Source organism: Anguilla rostrata, chromosome 8, assembly GCF_018555375.3.
Source record: "Anguilla rostrata isolate EN2019 chromosome 8, ASM1855537v3, whole genome shotgun sequence".
Classification (NCBI taxonomy): Eukaryota; Metazoa; Chordata; class Actinopteri; order Anguilliformes; family Anguillidae; genus Anguilla; species Anguilla rostrata.
In genome coordinates this window covers 46,575,651-46,591,129 of record NC_057940.1, presented here as the reverse complement: position 1 = coordinate 46,591,129, position 15,479 = coordinate 46,575,651, and the positions used below count along the sequence as shown (strand labels likewise).

The following is a 15,479-nucleotide window of genomic DNA, read 5'->3' as shown; positions in this document are numbered from 1 at the left end:
TAGCCTTATTCTGCTGGGGTTTTCCTTATTGCACGTAGGCACCTCTGTCTCTTCTGCTCTGCTGGCTAATCTACCATTTAAACCCCCTAACAATGTTTTTTCTCTTTTTCCTTGGCTCTGGGCACCTGCCCGGAGCTCTAGCCCAAGTTTGCTGAGCATCTACTCCTGGCCCAGGGCTCCAGCCCTAGACCAGCTAGACCAGCTGGGCACCCTCGCCTCCTGCCACTGTTGATTTTCCATAACAAACCGGTGCATACCCGCGGCAGATGGGTTCCCCCTCTGAGTCCGGTTCTGCTCAAGGTTTCTTCCTGCTATCTGTCAGGGAGTTTTTCCTTGCCACTGTTGCCCTTGGCTTACTCTCTGGGGGCTGGTTCTCTGTAAAGCTGGTTTGTGATCAACCTGATTAAGATGAATGTTCTTCCTAGATTTCTTCATTTGTCCCAAAGTATTCCGATTTGTATTCATAAAAAACATTTTTTATCACTGGACCAAATCCTCACTGGCTTTATATGGGACGGGCAAGGCCCCATGTATTCGCAAATAATTTCTACAAAGCCCAAAAAAGTTAGGAGGTATGGCCATGCCTCATTTTCTTCACTACTATTGGGCTAGCAATATCAAAAACATTATAATGTGGGTCAGGGGTGGTGCAGAAGTTCCAGTTTGGGTAAAATTGGAATCTTTTAAATTGAAACTCCCTTCCTTGATCTCTGCCCCTTTACCTCTTAACACTGGCTCTTTTGAAAACCCTGCAGTTGCCCATACATTACAGATCTGGGTACAGTTTCGCAAACATTTTGGGTTGTAGAATGCGTCAGGCCCCTGTTCTTGCTAATCATCTCTTCACTCCCTCTATGTCTGACATGGCCTTTCGGGCCTGGCATTGGAACGGCATTAGAGCTGTTAAGGATTTATATGTAAACGGGGGATTTGCATCATTTGAGAAAGTATGCACTCCCGCGCTCCCATTTTTTTCGGTACCTACAGATTAGGCACTTTGTACAAAAAGGCTACCACCCTTTCCCAGAGCAACCCCCTAGTACCCCCTTAGATGTTCTTTTAGGGTTTAATGCTAGTCTCAAGGGTGCTATCTCCTGGATTTATGATTGGGGTGGCAGGTATGCCATCCCGCCAAGTTACGCCTTGGCGGGGGCATGCCCAATACCTATACAGCACCGAGAGTATTAAATATGTCCGTTCTGCATTTTTGGAGAAATATGCATTTTAAATTTATCGTCCTATTTTCAACCGGTTGAGAAAGTTGTCAACTTGGTGCGTCACGAACACAGTAACCACTCCCCTTTCCACACCCCGTAAACCCATGGATAACTCCAGACCCATAGTTTGCGCCGCTGGCTTACAGGCAAGACAATGCAAATATTTGACTAACGTTAGGTTCACTTAAATTAGAGTGCCTTTTAAGGACTATTAGATTATTTCTGGTTATATTCATTTAGCTAGCTAGCTAACGTTAGCTAGCTAGGTAGTTTGCTTTCATAAGGCAATGTTATCGATAACGGTAGCTAGCTAGTTTGCTTTAATGAGGACTTATAGTTGTGCTTTTATCTTAACTTGGCTAGCTAGATAGCAAAAATTATAATTGGATATAAGTCAACGTCCTTACCTTAGCTATCTATCGATACTTGATATACTACTAAGCTAGCTAGCTTGTGAAAAGTCTCCCAAAAACAGCACGTATCATGGGGGTAGCTATGGTAACGGGGCACGGTCTGTCAATCATAGCTAACTGACAGTTCTCATTACCACGCCCAGACGGTTCGGGTGAACTTTTATAGTGGGAAATTTAGGCTTAGAAAAATACGTTTTAAAGTACATTGAAATGACTGAATAATAAAAAAAAATATTCACATTTGTTTTGTTGTTGCCTAAAGACAACTGGGAATTGTCTACTACTTCTCAATTATTGCTTTTGCACCATATCTACCAGCCGTTCCCTGAACGTATACACTGTATTATGACGTACCGTCTGCACGTTCAATTGTTAACCGGCTACAATATTGCAAAGCCATATGGATTCAACGGGAGCTCTTCTGCGCTTACTCGCCCGTGTTCTTCTTTAAAACCACGGACAGGTTTGCTAATGATATTTCAGGCATTGCATAGCTATATCATGGTGCTGCCCTAACAAAGTGACAGACTGGTAAACCTCCGGTTGAACGATTGAATCCCTCGTCCTCAGGCAGATAATTTCCTCTTTTACACTAACGTTCTCTTACGCTTATATTTGCTTTATCAAAACTCACTCATGGCCACCCATATGCATTTCATGACAGCAAATGTATTCCTTTTATTAAAAAGTTACACCAGTTCACCGCTGTGCCATTTCTACTAACTACATTTCTTCACTTGGCTACCGTACAAAACCTTCTTATCAGCAAACGCCACGTTTCTACATTCATGTTACCTCGCCCTGTTCTCTATCTAGCCACATACAAACAATTACTACGTATGTACGTTCTGCAACTCCCCATTAAAACATTACATTTAAAATCATGATTCACTCATAATTATAACTACTAGTACTGAACATGAAAAAAACACAGCAGTGCAATAGATTTCACACGTTACTTATCCCCTCCACTTTAACAGTTAGCACTTCATAGCGACTGTTATATATACCGTTCGATAAGGAATTTAAGCTCGCTCATGGTCACTCCATTTACTTCGCACTATACTCCGTGATCATGTCAACCTTCACCTACATGCCCATTCTGCTAAAAACATATTGTTTCAACTATGCAATTTCATAATTTCATCCTAATTTCTCTCACACTGTTGTTTTTCTCATATGCAAAGCCTGCTGGTACATATGCGTCTGCTCCTATTCTCCACTATCAAGTTTTCCAATTCTAGCTTAGCAAAACAGCAAACAGGATTCCTACCTGCAGATAAGCAAAAATGCCTTATAAACCTTACAAACACTGAAAGTGCATCTCCACGAAATAACAGACAACAGAGCAGGACAGAAGGCTACACAAGTTGCGACCTAGGGAGTTATAATTCTACGGGCTTACTGATTCTTTTGTCAGTCAAGGCTCGTTGGATGGACGTCAAATCCGTGAGTACATACACTGGCCATATTTCATCTGCGTTTCTGATGCATTTACGCTTACGCCACCACACCCTTTCTCACAGCCACTGTTTTACATATATAGCAAACTGAAACTGCTGAACGTTACACGCTCATCAGACTGTACAAATTCACACAACGATAGCCATAATCCACAACCGTTTCTTACAGGGTCGCATTTCTCACTCTCATAATAAAATGCTTTGCAAAAAGAAATGATATCTCATAAAAAACATGTTTTCAACGTACAAAAATGCCAAGTTACTCAAAAGTATTGATATCAAAATGACGCCAAGTTACGGTACTACAAACAATATCTTGCCTCACCGAAATGACATAAGATGTATTTCAAAGCAATGCTACCCAATATTTCCTCAGTTATTTCAAGTCACCGTAAGTTCTTTCACCGTAAGCCTGAATACAAAGCATATAATGGCTACTAGATGAGTGTGAACCTTATACTCGCTGAACAGTCAACTGTATGCTAAGCAACACTATAATCATTCTCATTTTTGTTTACAAATAGAAATTAAAATTTAATTGCTTCCTTCATGACATTATATAATAATATTGAACTCAATACAGTCTAATATTCAAGTTATTCCTAGCTGAGAAAGCAGTGATTCAAAAGGTTGATTTACACCTCATATTGACTAGCCCATAAGGAATTGTGGGCAAGGCAATTGTGAGGTTCGAGACAACTTTTTTCTTTTTTACTTTGAAGGAATCAATAAAATACAATAATAGTAAATTATGGAGATGTTCAATTATGGAGATCATTTGAAGTATTTTACGTATTAACAAAAAATTTAATTCCCAATTTAATTCCTCATGAAGATGTTCCTTCTGATCAGAATGTCAAGGGCTCCTTATCTTTTGAGATAAAAAGATCAAAGATCAAAGTGTCAGCCAAGTCTCCAAATATGACCCAATCCCTGTTAGGAGAAAAAGCATGGGGTGGGAGAATACAAAGAAAGGGAGAATCCATTGGGGCAGGCGTAGATATTTCCTATGCTCACCATGGTAACTGAGAACAAAGAATCCGCTGCCACTGAAGTCACTGTGGAACTTGATGAGGATCTGATTGGAGGTGCTGTAAACAGACTCCAGCGCTGTGTTTCCACTGAACTGTCCGATTTGAGGGGAACTCTGGTCCGGCCCATCCCTGCAGGAACAACAAATGTGCACCTCTTAGGGTATGTCAAAAAGTTGGGCTGGCAGGTATGCCATCCTGCCAAGTTACGCCTCGGCGTGGCAGCATGCCGCATACCTACACAGCACTGAGAGTTTGGCACTTTTCAGGGTTCCCCACAGAAATAACTGCAACAGCCACAGACTCTCATCCTTTAAAAACATTAATTTCTATACATTCTGACCCCATTTCAACAGACAGAATTCATATACAACTAAGGGGATTTTGAGTTTTCTCCTCCTCCTTTTTCCTGGCAGAAATGCTCCTAGCCCACAAAGAATATGTCTCCCCATTGGTCACTTTATGTACATCAACCAATAAAATCATTGTATGTAAACAAAATGATCATATATGCAAGTGTGCACCTTTAAGACAATTTGTACCAATCAAGTGTACTTCTCCTGTAGCTTAGTGGGTAACGTCATTGACTTTTGGTTGGAACTGTTTACAAGACGGAGAGACGGGTTCAATTCCTCCCTCCAACTTCAGTGAACCTCTAAAACTCAGTAAACTGCCTTGTTGCCTAACTAAAAATACAACATTTAAACTATTGCTTTTGCATCTGTAAAATTTTTCCAGGACAGTTCCCTCTACGGCATTTTCAGCGTGTTTAACGTTAGCTACCTTGTGTGTGAGTAACTTCCCATTCTCGTACGTGCAAAATTGTGTTTTTCATTAAATGCAAAATCCCCTGCTGTGCACGCACTGCGTGACGAATCTCTCCACTAACCTACTGTCTCACTGCGCATGCACCAATTAGTTCATTCGTAGCTAGTGAAGTTGTGAGAGCAGACGCTCCTCCTTGCAAGTTTGCCGGTACGATTTGTTTGTTATGGTGTGCGTCAGTGAAATCGTAAGTGTTCCGCGAAAATGCATATTATATTACCATCAATAGTAGTATAATTTCAGTTGTTGTTGCAAATAGATAAACATTTCTTTGCGCTAGTATATTGCAGCCATGTGTCGAATGCGTAACACTATTAACTTCCGGGTGTGCCTCGTGTTATAAGCATTGATATTTGTGTTCTGGTGTATTATACTTAGGTTCCGTGGTAGGTTACATTCCTCATCATAAGCGGAGATGCTTGTTGAGTTTAACGATAGCGCTGTGTGTATCCATCTTCTCGTATATTTATTTTACGGTCCTATGTTTGTATTAAAGACCCTGTGCAGTCAAAATCATGATTTTAAACTGCTTATATTATGACCAAAGACTATAAGGTTACTTACACATTGATTTTAAAAGCATTTCATACATGTATGTAATGAATTCGATTTTTTACCCTAAATCTATACAATGCTCGACATTGCCACCTGGCGGAGTATTTGGTATTGGTGGTTTTGACACCAAATTTGTGACGTCGCAAATGTTTCTAATTGGCATTGACCAATATGCGTTGGCCAAAACACTCACCCAGTATGACTATTTATGTAGTGTGCGCTCCCAAGTTCAAAGCCGGTTGAACAGACCTGTAATTATATTGTAATTTAATAACTAAAGGAACAATTTAAATGTAAGAAAAGGGAGGCTGCACAGGGATTTTAACCCTAATGCACATTTGCGAGCGATGGAATATTCTGTTTGTATCAATGCAGTTGTCATTTTTACTAATATTGCCTTCATCTGTTTATTTGCAGATACCACGCCTTATCACAATTTTATTATTATACATTTGAAAGGAAGTCTGGAGTTGCATTTGTTCTGGCTGCATTTGTTCTGACCAACAAAATTAGGCCAGTTAGGGTACCACCAGTCATCACGCATGCATATCATCTACCACAAGTGGTCCTTCGAACCGGATGTACCCATGCTGTGCCATGGCAAACTTCCAACTTATATGACGAACAGCCACCACAGAGTCCCCGCCCTAGTCAGTTCTGGCATCCCCCGGGATATCATGAGGACTTTGTGCTTAGCTACCGAGTTAAACAGTCTGTGCCAACTACACTCCCGGCAGAGTGCAGCATTCATGAAACTGAACTACTGCCAGATGAGGAAACTAGCAAAGAGTATTCTACCACTGCTCAAGTATGGTATAGGGAACTTGAGTATGAGCAATGGCAACAGATGCAGTCGTGCCTCAGAGACATGTACAGACAGATGAAGGAGCTCCAGATAACGATGGAGAGTGCCAGACGGGTGCCCTACCCACAAAGTCATGCAGGTTACCCATACTTTAACAGCTCCTACTTTCCCCAGTATCCTCCACAATACTCAAGTCTCCCTCAGTCACATACAAAGCCAAGCACCTTCCTCAATGCACAGCCCAATGGGAAGAACCACCGTAGCATCGCAAGAGCACCTTAACAGGACTGTTCAGCACATTCCAAGAGAGCCAGTGTCAGAGCGGGTTTCAGAGCCAGCTCAGCCTACCTCGCTAGAGCAAGCCCCCACGTCTGGGCCACAGCCAAGTCTGGACTCAGCTCCGCCTGCCCAGCGCTCACAAACTCCCGCGCCTGAGCCACAGCCTATTCCAGACTCCGCTCAACCTGCCCAACATGCACCAGCTCCTGCTCTTGAGCCATAGCCTACCCACACTCAGCTCCACCTGCCCAACGCGCTCCAGCTTCTGCCTCTGAGCCACGGCCCGGTCAGTTTCCAGCACCACCTACCCAGTACTCACTTGTGTATGTGCCACAGAATGGTTCAGACCCAGCTCCGCATGCCCAGCACATCCCAGCTCCACCAGAGCTGCACAGAGTTCCTGTCACCCTGCCTCAGCCACTGCTACAGCAACCTCCTACACGGCAGACCACAACCTACCCAGCGCCTCCCTATGGTCAGTACCCTATGCCTCACCTGCTGCTCTATCAGCCTCATCTGCAGTGTCCTCAGTGTGGACAGTCTCTACTCATCCAGCATATGCCTGTGTACCCTCCAGGGTCTCCCCCTGTGCCAAACTGGCCTCCAGTGGACCCAACGGTGCCCAACCTCATGGAAATGGCCATCGCCGCATCCTTTGGCATACCCAAACCAAAGCTCACCTCATTTAGCACAGGAGAGTGACTTCATTATGCTGAATAAAGAGCTTGACAGCTTACTAGGCCCCCACAGGCACCTTACAGAGGATTATAAGTACCAGGTACTCTTAGACCACCTAAAGCTGCCCAGCACCTACCAGGTGGCCAAGAGGTATGTGAACGATCCAACTCCATACACTAGTGCCATGCAGGCCCTCCGGCAGAGGTACGGTCAGCCACGTCAGCTGATCCAGGAGCTAAAGGCTATACTAACCTCTCCTGCTATCAAGCCAGGTGACGTCTAAGCATTTGAAGATTTCTCATCCGCTGTGAACACACTAGTGGGGATGCTGAGCAATATGGATGGTCCCTCCAAGTCCGAGCTGAAATGTGGATCCCATGTGGACACACTCTTCTGCAAACTGCCCACCAGCTACAGAGAGAGGTTTGCTGAATATTGTCTATCCAAGGGCATCATCCACAGCGGTAGCAACCAAACCTACGCACTCACTGACCTTGCTGAATGGCTTGAAAGGAATTCACAGGCCATCCAAAGTCTCCAGGCGAGTGACTAAGGCCACCCAGTAAGAGCCTATACTGACTGAGTGCAAGGAACAAAAGACCCTTCAAGTCCCATAAGGCTAAAACAGCTACTGTCTAACTTGGCAGTGATCAAGAGATCAGGAAACCACCCTGGGCCTCTGACTCTCCCCCCACTGACTCCAGCACAGGTCACCCCTCATCCACAAAACGAGAGCATTTCAAGCCCTACTGTCCTTACTGTTCCAATCAGGAACATTACCTGAGTGCCTGTGTCGAATTTGCTAAGCTCAACACTACTGAGAGAGCAGCATGGATAAAGGAGAAGAAAAAGTGCTGGAGATATGGGCACGGCCACAAGCAAGAGAGTTGTACACTGAAGAAGCCCTGTTCGACCTGTAATGGGCTGCACCTTGTTGTGCTGCATGATGTGGCACTCACAGCTAACGTCCTCCCCATAAGCACTTCAAACACGGTGTATATGGACCAGGCCAGCCACTCAGGCCGTGTTATGCTCAAGGTCATCCCAGTTCAACTTTGTAATGGAAGATGGACCGTGATCACACATGCAGTGCTGGACAGCTCAGAGGTACAGCTGTGTCATTTGAAGTCTCTGCTCTTCTAAGCCCACAGGTGAAACATCACATTCGGTGTGCCTTCACAGCTGGAGTCGCTGAAGAAGAGGTATAGTCATCTCAGCCGTCTCGTTACAAACATTCAAACAAGTGCAGCCTATGCTCCTCATAGGATCTGACCATGCCCACCTGATAACTCCCATACACCCTATACGTGTGGGACCCTCAGGCGGCCCTGTAGCAGTGTACAGACAGTTGGGTTGGGCTATACAGGGACCCACAAACTTCCTCCATCATCCAACAAGCAAGAGTTCCTTTCTGAACACATCACTGATCTCATCCAGTCTCGGTTTGCACCAGCACGTCAAGAAATTGAGGCAAATTGACACTGCCATACAGACATGAGAAGGAGGCGACATGTTCAAAGCTGGATCAGGAAGCCGTTGACATGCTGGAGAAAGGGACAGTTTGCCTCACAGTGGATGGAATTTCCCATTATGCCACTCCACTGCTTCGCTAGAAGCTGGCTCCAAGCCTTCAGGCTGCTCCCACAGTGGTTATACCCCTCCTGAGAGCCACGGAGCGCCGCCTAGCTAACAATCCCAAGCTAGCCAGTGTGTACAACCGGGAGATACACAAGCTAGAGGAAGCTGGCTATGCGGTGAAGATAACCAGCGGAGGGGTCAGCCAATCAAGTGAGTCGTGGTATATCCCACACCACATTGTGCATCACAATGATAAGGTCAGAGTAGTGTTCAACTGCTCGTTCAGCCTCAGCAGCATTCTCTGAATGATAACCTGCTTCCTGGGCCTATGCTGGGTCTACCACTGCTGGGTGTTCTCCTCAGATTCAGAGAACACGCCATCGCCATCAGTGGAGACATACGTGCTATGTTCTACCAGATCAGGCTCCTCCCAGATGACCAGACTCTCTTCTGCTTCTTGTGGCGGGACATGATCCGAGACCGTAGCCCGTACATCTACGAGTGGCACGTGCTGCCTTTTGGTACAGTCTGCAGCCCATGCTGTACTGTATACACTCTCCAATATCACGTCAGAGAGAACAGCACCAGAAATGAAGATGTACTGCAGTCTGTTCTCACTGCCTTTTATGTTGACAATTGTCTCCAGTCTCTCCCATCCCAGCAACAAATGAAGCAGCTCCTAGACAAGATGAGGGCACTCCTCGCTACTGGGGGCTTTGAGATACGACAGTGGACAAGCATTGCACGAGAGGTGATCTCCCATCTCCCCACGGAAGCAAGGTCAGAGGGATGCAAGCTGTGGCTTACAGCAGACAAGGCAGACTCCCAGGAGTCAACACTGGGCCTACAGTGGCACTGCCCCACTGAGGTATTAGCTCCGTCCAGTGACAGTTTTCCTGCACCAGTCCCCTGATCACTGGCTAATCAACCCTTCGATGAGAACAGAAGATTCCGACAAGCTACGGAAGGCTACATTCTGTGGCCAGCTTGTAGTCACTGTCACCTCTCCTTATTTTAGTCAGTACACCACATGGTCTGAGCTACTGTCAGCCACATATCAGTCCCTTCACAGGGCAGCAGCGCCACCTATGTCTGCCTCCAGATATCTAGACACAGAGGTCGCCCTCCTAAGAAGAGCTCAGTCTGAGTTTCCCAGATTAAGTCAAAACATTACAAAATGGCAACCCTGTACGCCTTGGCAGCCGTCTGGTAAATGGTAAATGGACTGCATTTATATAGCGCTTTTATCCAAAGCGCTTTACAATTGATGCCTCTCATTCGCCAGAGCAGTTAGGGGTTAGGTGTCTTGCTCAAGGACACTTCGACACGCCCAGAGCAGGGTCCACTTTCCCCAGAATATGACCAGACATTGGACCTTATCATGGTCGGAGGTTGACTTCGGAGGGCTGAAGATCTGAGTGAAGACCCAATTCATCCCATTGTCCTGACACTGGATCATCTAATCACGCAGCTCATAGTGCAGGATTATGATGACCGCCTACTGCACGCGGGTCCTGAGCGAGTCTTCACCGAGATCATGAGGACCTACTGAATTCTCTGCGGCCGACAAGCAGTCAAGAAGCATCAGCGGCAGTGTCTGGAATGTCGGAAGTGGCACAGCAAGCCTGTGGTCCTGAAGATGGCTGACCTGCCTTCCACACGGCTTAGACTCAACCAATCACCGGGGTAAACTGCTTTGGCTCGTACACAGTTAAACTAGGAAGGTGGCATGAGAAGCAATGGGGCATAGTGTTCAATTGCCTTACCACTGGGTGTGTCCACCTCGACCTGCTCCATAGCATGGATACCGATTCCTTCCTGTTAGCCCTTCGTCGCTTCATAGCAAGAAGAGGCAAGCCCTATGAGATCATGTTTGACAGAGGCACAAACTTCTGCGGAAGTGAAAGAGAATTCTGGGAAGGCTTCGAGGCCCTTGAACCAGCCCTTCAGGAACAGCTGGCAGAACAATGCATTGCTTTCAAGTTCAATCCCCCTCTCGCCCCCCACTTCGGTGGAGTGTGGGAGAGGGAGATTAAATCTGTAAAGGCATCCGTCCATGTCATCATTAAGGATCACACTGTCTCAGAAGAGGTGTTGTCAACCGTCTTCACTGAAGTAGAAGGGATCTTGAATTCCAAGCCCCTAGGGCAGGGGTGCTCACACTTTTTCAGCATGCGAGCTACTTATAAAATGACCAAGTCAAAATGATCTACCCACTACAAAAATGCGAAACATATATTTATTTACAAATATATTGAGGATTCTTTATATGTACAATGTATGTTGATGTACCTTGCATAACCGCATGAGCCAATATTACACAACACAACATAATTAACTATGTACATTTTTTTGTCATTACCTGAGTTTACTCTGATGACTTGCACTGAATTGAATCAGCCAGGGATACATAGTCCGGACAGTAGCTGCTGACAGCCAGCCTCAAGCACACTTCCAAATGTTCATCAGTCATGGTGGAACGGTACTTGGACTTAATGATCTTCATGTGGGAAAAGGCTGACTCACATAAATAAGTGGAGCCGAATAATGCAGTCAAGGAGGTAGCACATTTCCTCATGTTGGGGTACTTTACCTCTGTGAGTAAGTTCCAGAACTGTCCATGAGCTCTGGACTTCAGCTCAATGTCGGCTTGTAGTGTCAAAATCTCATCTTCCACTCCAGAAGAGTTCAGGTGAAACAGTGTTGCAATTTTTGATGCCAGTGAATCAACATCAGCATCTTCCCGAAAAGGATAGCACATGAATGTAGCGACTGGCTCGAGCAAAGAAAAGTCTTGAAAGCGTTTGTCAAACTCTGACAGACAATTGTCAATCTGCTCTGTGTAGCGTGCACTGTCAAGTTGCACACAGGCCTTCCCTTGCATCTCCAGCTCTGACACCAGGTTCTGGAAGTTTGCCAAATCATGGCGCTGCAGCTTTGAGGAGAGATGTTGCATCTTTCGTTTGAAAGCATTAACTGAGCTGATCATATTGACCACTGTTTTGTCTTTTCCTTGCAGCTCTAGATTAAGGTCATTCAACATGTTTGTCAGATCGGTTAAAAATGACAAGTCTAACAGCCACTGACCGTCATTTAGTTGCTTGTATTCTGCATGTCCAGCTACACGGAAAAACTCCTTAATCTCCGGACAGAGCTCTCGAAATCTTTGCAGGAATTTCCTCGACTAAGCCATCTCACGTCAGTGTGTAGCAACAACTCAGAATGGTCGCAGTCAGCCTTCTCCAGATGTGCACGAAATAACCGTCTTTGAAGAGATCTGGCTCGAATAGAACAGGCGATCTTCGTTGCCACATCCATGATCTCTTTCATGTTGAGCATTTTAGCGCATAACGCTTGTTGGTGGATTATGCAATGGTAATTCAGGAAGTCTGGGAAAGCATCGTCCTGCTTGCACTTGGCAATGAATCCATTCACGCGGCCAACCATCGCGGGTGCTCCATCCGTAGTGATAGACACCAATTTGTACACCGGGAGCTGGGTTTTCTCGATAAAGTTTTTGAACGACTGAAATATGTCCTCTCCTCGCTCTGTTCTTTCATGGGCAGTACTGTTAATAGCTCCTCTTTTGCAGTGATATCACTAAACACCATACAAATGAAAATGCACATCTGGGCCGTGTCACTCACGTCCGTAGATTCGTCCAACTGCAGTGAGAAACACTCGCAATCTCCGATGTCCTTCCACATTTGCTGGGTTAAATCCTCATCTATGGCTTCACAGCGCCGTGTAACTGTACTTCTTGACAGCTGGAGAGCTTTGATCGAAGATAATATTTCTGCCTTATTTTTAAAGTCCCGGAACAATGAGTCAGCTGCTTCAACGAATGCCTCTTTTACCATCTCTCCGTCTTGGAAGGACTTCTTGTTATTAACGATGATGTGACTCACCCGGAACGATGCTTCGGTGGCGGCTTTCGCTTTTGAAGTATGTTGTGCGAAAAATGACTGCTGTCCGGACAACTGGGATTTTAGTTCCTTCACCTTTCTCTTTCTCAGCTCGCTTTTCGTGGGAAGTCGGTGTCGTATTTTCCATGAACAGTCCGAAAATGCCGCTCCACATTTCCTTCTTTGGTATTGCGATGGTAGACTGGCAGATGAGGCAAACGCACTTCGAAAATGTCATCGTGAAAAAAAGTCCTCCTCCCATTCCGTATGAAAGTGATAAGTTTTTGTCTTCTTACTTGGTCCAGCTCCCCACTCATTTTTATATGCTTTCTTAAGTGTAAGAGAAAACCCGAGGGCTAAAAATTGGAGGTAACTTGCTGACTAGCTTGTTAGTTTTGCTGCACTTGGCGCCGTTGTTTGCGCATGCGCAGTGACCTAAGTGTCAGAAAAATTCAGATGTCATCTAACTGGCTGCCCTATATCAATCAAGTGACGGGATATTCATTTAGCTAGCTAGCTAACGTTAGCTAGCTAGGAGGTTTGCTTTCATAAGGCAATGTTATCGATAACGTTAGCTTGCTAGTTTGCTTTTATGAGGACGTTATAGTTGTGCTTTTATCTTAACTTGGCTAGCTAGATAGCAAAAATTATAATCGGATATAAGTCAACGTCCTTACCTTAGCTATCTATCGATACTTGATATACTACTAAGCTAGCTAGCTTGTGAAAATTCAGTCTCCCAAAGAGAGCGCGTAGCATGGGGGTAGCTATGGTAACGGGGCACGGTCTGTCAATCATAGCTAACTGACAGTTCTCATTACCACGCCCAGACGGTTCGGGTGAATTTTTATAGTGGGAAATTTAGGCTTAGAAAAATATGTTTTAAAGTACATTGAAATGACTGAAGAATAAAAAAATTGCGCACATTTCTTTTGTTGTTGCCTAAAGACAACTGGGAAGAGTCACGTTCAACCACCATGGTACTCCTTTAATGTCATGCGATCTACCAATACTACCTTTGCGATCGACTGGTAGATCGCGATCGACGTATTGAGCACCCCTGCCCTAGGGTATACGTTATCTGATGTAGCTGACCCAGATCCTATCGCACCAAATCTCTTGTTGATGGGGCGGCGGGATTCCTCCTTTCCGCAAGCCATCTATGGTTCCAGTGATCTTCTGGGACGTCGCCGCTGGAAACACAGCCAAGTTCTTGCTAAGCATTTCTGGGGTCAGTTCACCCGCAGGTACCTCCCCAGTCTCCAGCTTTGCCAGTGGCGGAACCACACTTCCGACCTCACTGTGGGCAAAGTCATCATAGTCATTGACTCACAGCTTCCGAGAGCTCTCTGGCCCATCGGAAATGTTGCATGAGTCTTCCCCAGCCATGACAGCAAGATACGGAGCGCTGAGGTGGACATCAAATGTAGCACCTACAAGAGTCCAGTCGCCAAGCTTATTGAGCTCCCTAAGGTGCCCGACGGTTGAGACTGCAGCCCAAAGCACAGCAGGGACTTTTGGGTTATTGCATATTTGTTGCATGAATCTGGGGGCGGCTGTGTAAAATTTACTCTCACTTCAAAAGCACTGTCTATAAGTAATTCATTCAAACTGGCTAAATCTAGGCCTGTCATTAAAAGTATTGACATCAAAATTATGCCAAGTTACTGTACTACAAACAAGATAGGCTATCTTGCCTCAGAGAAATTAAAGAAGCTGTATTCCAAAGCAATGCTACCCAATGTCTCCTGAATTGTTTCAAGTCACTTGGACACAATTTTTGTTGTTTTAGCTCTACTCCAGGTCTTGACTATGAAAACAATTAATATGAGGTCAAAATGTTGACTGTCAAAGTGTTGACTGTCAGCTGTAATTTGTGGGTATTTACATTCATATTGGGTCATCTGTTTAGTTAATTTCAGTCTTTTCTATACATAATCCCCCCATTTTAGAGATCCAAAAGTAATTGTACATATTAACACAATCTTAAAGTAACCATATTTCGTACTTAGTCGCTAATTCTTCATATTTGATGATTGCCTGAAGCCTGTGACCGACAGACATTACCAACATCTGGTTATCTCCCATCTCCCTGTTTGTTCCTGGGGATTTTTGTTTTCAGTCTTGTCTTCAGCAAGTGATACGCATGCTCAATTGGATTCAGGTCAGTTGATTGATCTGGCCAGTCAATCCCAAAAAACTGGCCATAAAAAACTCCTTGGTTGTTTCAGCAATGTTTTACGTCATTGTCCTGTTGCAAGGTGAAAAGTTGTCCGACATGTTTTGAGGCATTTGGTTGGATCTGAGCAGATAAGATGTTCTGTAAACTTCTGAATGCATCCTGCTGCCATCAGCAGTCACATAATCAATAAAGCCAGTTCCAGTGGTAGCCATACATGTCCAAAACTATAATACTAGTATATTAGAAATTTTGAGCGTCAAACACTTCATTTCCTGCATTCTGGTGAATTTTTATGCACCAAATTTGTGCCTTTTCTGCATCAATTTATGGTGGAAATGTAAAGGAAAACACAAAATTCAGGGAGACAAATGTACATGTTCTAAATATTGAGGGGGAGCTAACGTTAAAGAGAGACATCGATAGCTAAAACAAACTTGTGATTTTACAAGACGTGTCTATAACGTTACACAAAACATTGGCTAAAATACTAACACTGCAACATGCGGAGTCAAGTTAATTCCCTGCTTAGCAACTGATATCAGCTATCG

General features: G+C 44.8%; 1 protein-coding gene across 6 annotated transcripts in view; it reads right to left on the bottom strand.

Annotated features, from left to right (window-relative positions):
* csmd3b (CUB and Sushi multiple domains 3b) overlaps nucleotides 1-15,479 on the bottom strand; it is a 919,486-nt gene that overhangs the window by 238,464 nt on the left and 665,543 nt on the right. For all 6 annotated transcript variants that reach the window (XM_064348440.1, XM_064348441.1, XM_064348442.1 and 3 more), the window contains one exon: nucleotides 4,111-4,256. In XM_064348440.1, coding sequence (XP_064204510.1) covers nucleotides 4,111-4,256 — 146 coding nt within the window. The remainder of the gene's footprint in view (nucleotides 1-4,110; nucleotides 4,257-15,479) is intronic.